Source organism: Mauremys mutica, chromosome 3 (assembly GCF_020497125.1).
Source record: "Mauremys mutica isolate MM-2020 ecotype Southern chromosome 3, ASM2049712v1, whole genome shotgun sequence".
NCBI classification, from domain to species: domain Eukaryota; kingdom Metazoa; phylum Chordata; order Testudines; family Geoemydidae; genus Mauremys; species Mauremys mutica.
In genome coordinates, this window is record NC_059074.1 from 138,492,011 (window position 1) to 138,495,138 (window position 3,128).

Below are 3,128 nucleotides of genomic sequence, written 5' to 3' on the forward strand. Positions count from 1 at the left end.
TTATCATCACTCTCTGTTTATGCCACGAGGAACACTGGGCAATTCTACATCACTTGCCTCACATTTCCATTCCTCATATTCAGGTAAATCTGCTAATTCCTTAGTAATAGGATTTCCATCCTTTACACTTCGCTCCTAAATTTCTTCTGCAATGGGATGATCGCTACTGCCTAAAGCCAGGTCTGTGTTGTTCTGTTTGAGATATTTTCCCATCAAATTTGCCCCTGGCTGCAAACTAGATTGCAATTGAGATTTTTGCTTCCTAAACTGAGCTCTTGAAGGCTTCTTTGGGGAGCATCTTTTATTTTTTATGGGGGAAAACAGATGATATTAAGGAGATCAAAAGTCTATGTTCCACAGTCTTAGGACATCATTAAATATGGCAAAAGAAGTAACAGTATTTCTTTTGTATTGTTGCGTAGATAGGGATTCGACAAACATCTCATTAAATATGTCCTTTATTGGTTGCCACTTACATTCCTCAAGTCTTAAAATACAAAAACACTTTCACAATTCCACAATAGAACATGGTTCACAATATTGCAGCTGGGCTTTCATTTAGTTCTTACATCTCACTGACTGACTGGCAACGCCCCAGGCCTTATATATCAGCGAGGGCTTGGCTGACAGCATTCTAGGAGCTTCAAGGAAAATGTAGTTCTCAAAGTATGGAAGGTTCCATGAGATTCTACAAAGGTCCAGAACAGTCTAGGAGGTTAGTGAAAAATGAATCCACATTTTACTGACCTCAACATTTTACTTCAAACATTCTATTTTCCCTTTTGTACCTAACCACACAAATAGCACCCCAGGTGATTGCCTGGGTCATCTGGCCCTACTTTTAGGTGCCTAAATATGGACATTGCCTCATTTCACACATCCATTTTTTCAAGATCTTAGCCATTGTGCCTGCAGCCACTGCCTGCTACCACCCAAAGTACAATTCTGGTTCAATAGTTCCAACAACAAAAACACTTAATTGGCTGGAACCATCTATATATAACAATTTAAATGGAAAATGCAAAGATTTTCTTGAAATGGAAATTTTGTAATGCAATCCTGCACTGATTTGCATCTACTTCATTGCAGCTGCATCTCTGTTGTGACAGTGGAACCTATCTGCTGACAGAGTCTGCTTTTAGGAGCGAGAGTGTGTCATAGCTGTCAGTCTATTAACAACTAACATCCTTTCTGGAATTATGGGAAGACTTTATTGCCTTTGGCCAGAGTCATGCTGAGATGTTGAGACAGTGTGATGCATTTGTAGTCCTTGTTTGGACTAATTTGGGGAATTAGGGCTTCTGTTGATCATTATACAATATAGCATGACGTTCCAAAATATAAATATTTTCCAGGCAAGTCAATCTTTATATTTTAAAATTGAAACTGACTTTTGAAGCATGAGGCCTGCAGGGAGCCTGTGCAAACTATGCAGAAAAATCTGATGCTTGTGGACTCAGGCTTCTGAAAATCTTTTATGGCTGTATTGTGCAATAGGAGTGACCTATGACTAGTATCCAGGGCTGCCCTAAATAGAATGAATGACAGTAGTCCAATCTGAATATGAAGGAGCAATAATTAAAATTAGTAATAATAAAAATCAGGAAAGCAGATGAATAGAAAAATGTCTGTGAAGTAAATCACAGTCACTGCACAGCAATGAGGAAGAGGATATACAAATAAAAGTCAGGAGAAAGGAGTAGATCATCACAAATGTAATAGAATCTTTCTGAGATTTGCATGCCAACAAACACACCTGAGTCTTCCACATTCAATAGCTGAAAAGATCTCCCATCTTTTAGCTTGATACAAAGGCAGGACAGCGGAGGCCCTTATAAGATACCAGAAGCCTGGCACTTCAGTGAGGCATTTTCTTCCGGGACAATTTCTCCTGAAGCTTCAGAAGCTGGGCAAGCATTAGTGACCAAAGGCAAGGACCATGTTTCCTGGCATTATTATTTGTTTGATCATTTTAGGAATTGAGTTCATTACAGGGATTATAGCAAATGGGTTGATTATTATTGTGAATTTCAGTGAATGGATCAGAAACAGAAAACTGACCTGTTGTGACATAATTCTGACTAGCCTGAGCATCTCCAGATTTTTCCTACAGTGCACGATAGTCATTAACAATATCTTACTTCAACTACCTCAAGCCGTTAATGAATGGTGTGCTGTGTCGAGTCCATTGACTGTTTTCTGGATGTTTCTAAATACTCTCAATCTATGGTTTGCCACCCTGCTCAGTGTCTTCTACTGCGTGAAGATCGCCAACTTCAGCCAACCTCTATTCCTCTGGTTGAAGCAGAGGATATCGGGGCTAGTGCCACAGCTACTCATGGGATCCTTTCTGGTCTCCTTGGTCACCTGTTTCCCTTCAATCAGTGCCATAGAAAGTAAGTACATAGACCATTCAATGAATAATCTATCAGGAAACACCACCAAGGAATGTCAATATACGGTTGATACATCTTCTAGCCTCTTTATTTTGTCCATGCTTGGATATTCCTCTCCCTTCATTATATTTATTATTTCCTCCATGCTGTTAATCACTTCCCTGTGGAAACACAGCAAGAGGATGGAAAAAACCACAAGCAGCTCCCGGGACACCATTACTGAGGCTCATGTCAGAGCAATTAAAGGACTGATCTCTTTCATTTTCTTCTACATTGCTTATTTTGTGACACTGCTAATATTTTTGTTACAATTATCTACCATCAGCTCCTACTATTTATGGATAATGATAATGAGTGCTTATCCTTCTGGGCACTCTATTATCCTAATTTTGAGTAATCCCAAACTGAAGAGGGTAGCAGTGAGGGCTTTGCACTATGCTGGTTGCAGGCTGAGAGATGCTGTTTCATAAAACTGCGTCGTGATGAAACTCCACAAAGACATCCCCTTCTGCCCTCTATTTATCTATCAAATATTTTCCCCTACTTCAGCATGCACTAAGCTTACAAGATTTCCATGTAGAGCTTTGCTTCTTGTGGATAGTGGTAAAGGACTATGTTAAACTTAGGGTGGCATGATTCTTTTTTCTTAAATGTTTGTGAATGAATAACTCCTGGAGGTCAAGGGAAAACTCCTCTTGATTGTGAGCTAGATTTCCTGAGTTTGAGGAGTGG

At 39.6% G+C, this 3,128-nt stretch overlaps 1 protein-coding gene across 1 annotated transcript; it reads left to right on the top strand.

Moving 5' to 3' along the window:
• The first annotated feature begins 1,939 nt into the window (after window positions 1-1,939).
• On the top strand, window positions 1,940-2,866 carry LOC123366675 (taste receptor type 2 member 8-like). The gene has a single exon (XM_045010319.1). The coding sequence runs from the start codon at window positions 1,940-1,942 to the stop codon at window positions 2,864-2,866; it is 927 nt and encodes a 308-aa protein (XP_044866254.1).
• The last annotated feature ends 262 nt before the right edge of the window (window positions 2,867-3,128 follow it).

What these genes read in the sequence shown, in the direction of transcription:
- LOC123366675 (XM_045010319.1), top strand. Translation starts at nt 1,940, where the DNA reads ATGTTTCCTGGCATTATTATTTGTTTGATCATTTTAGGAATTGAGTTC.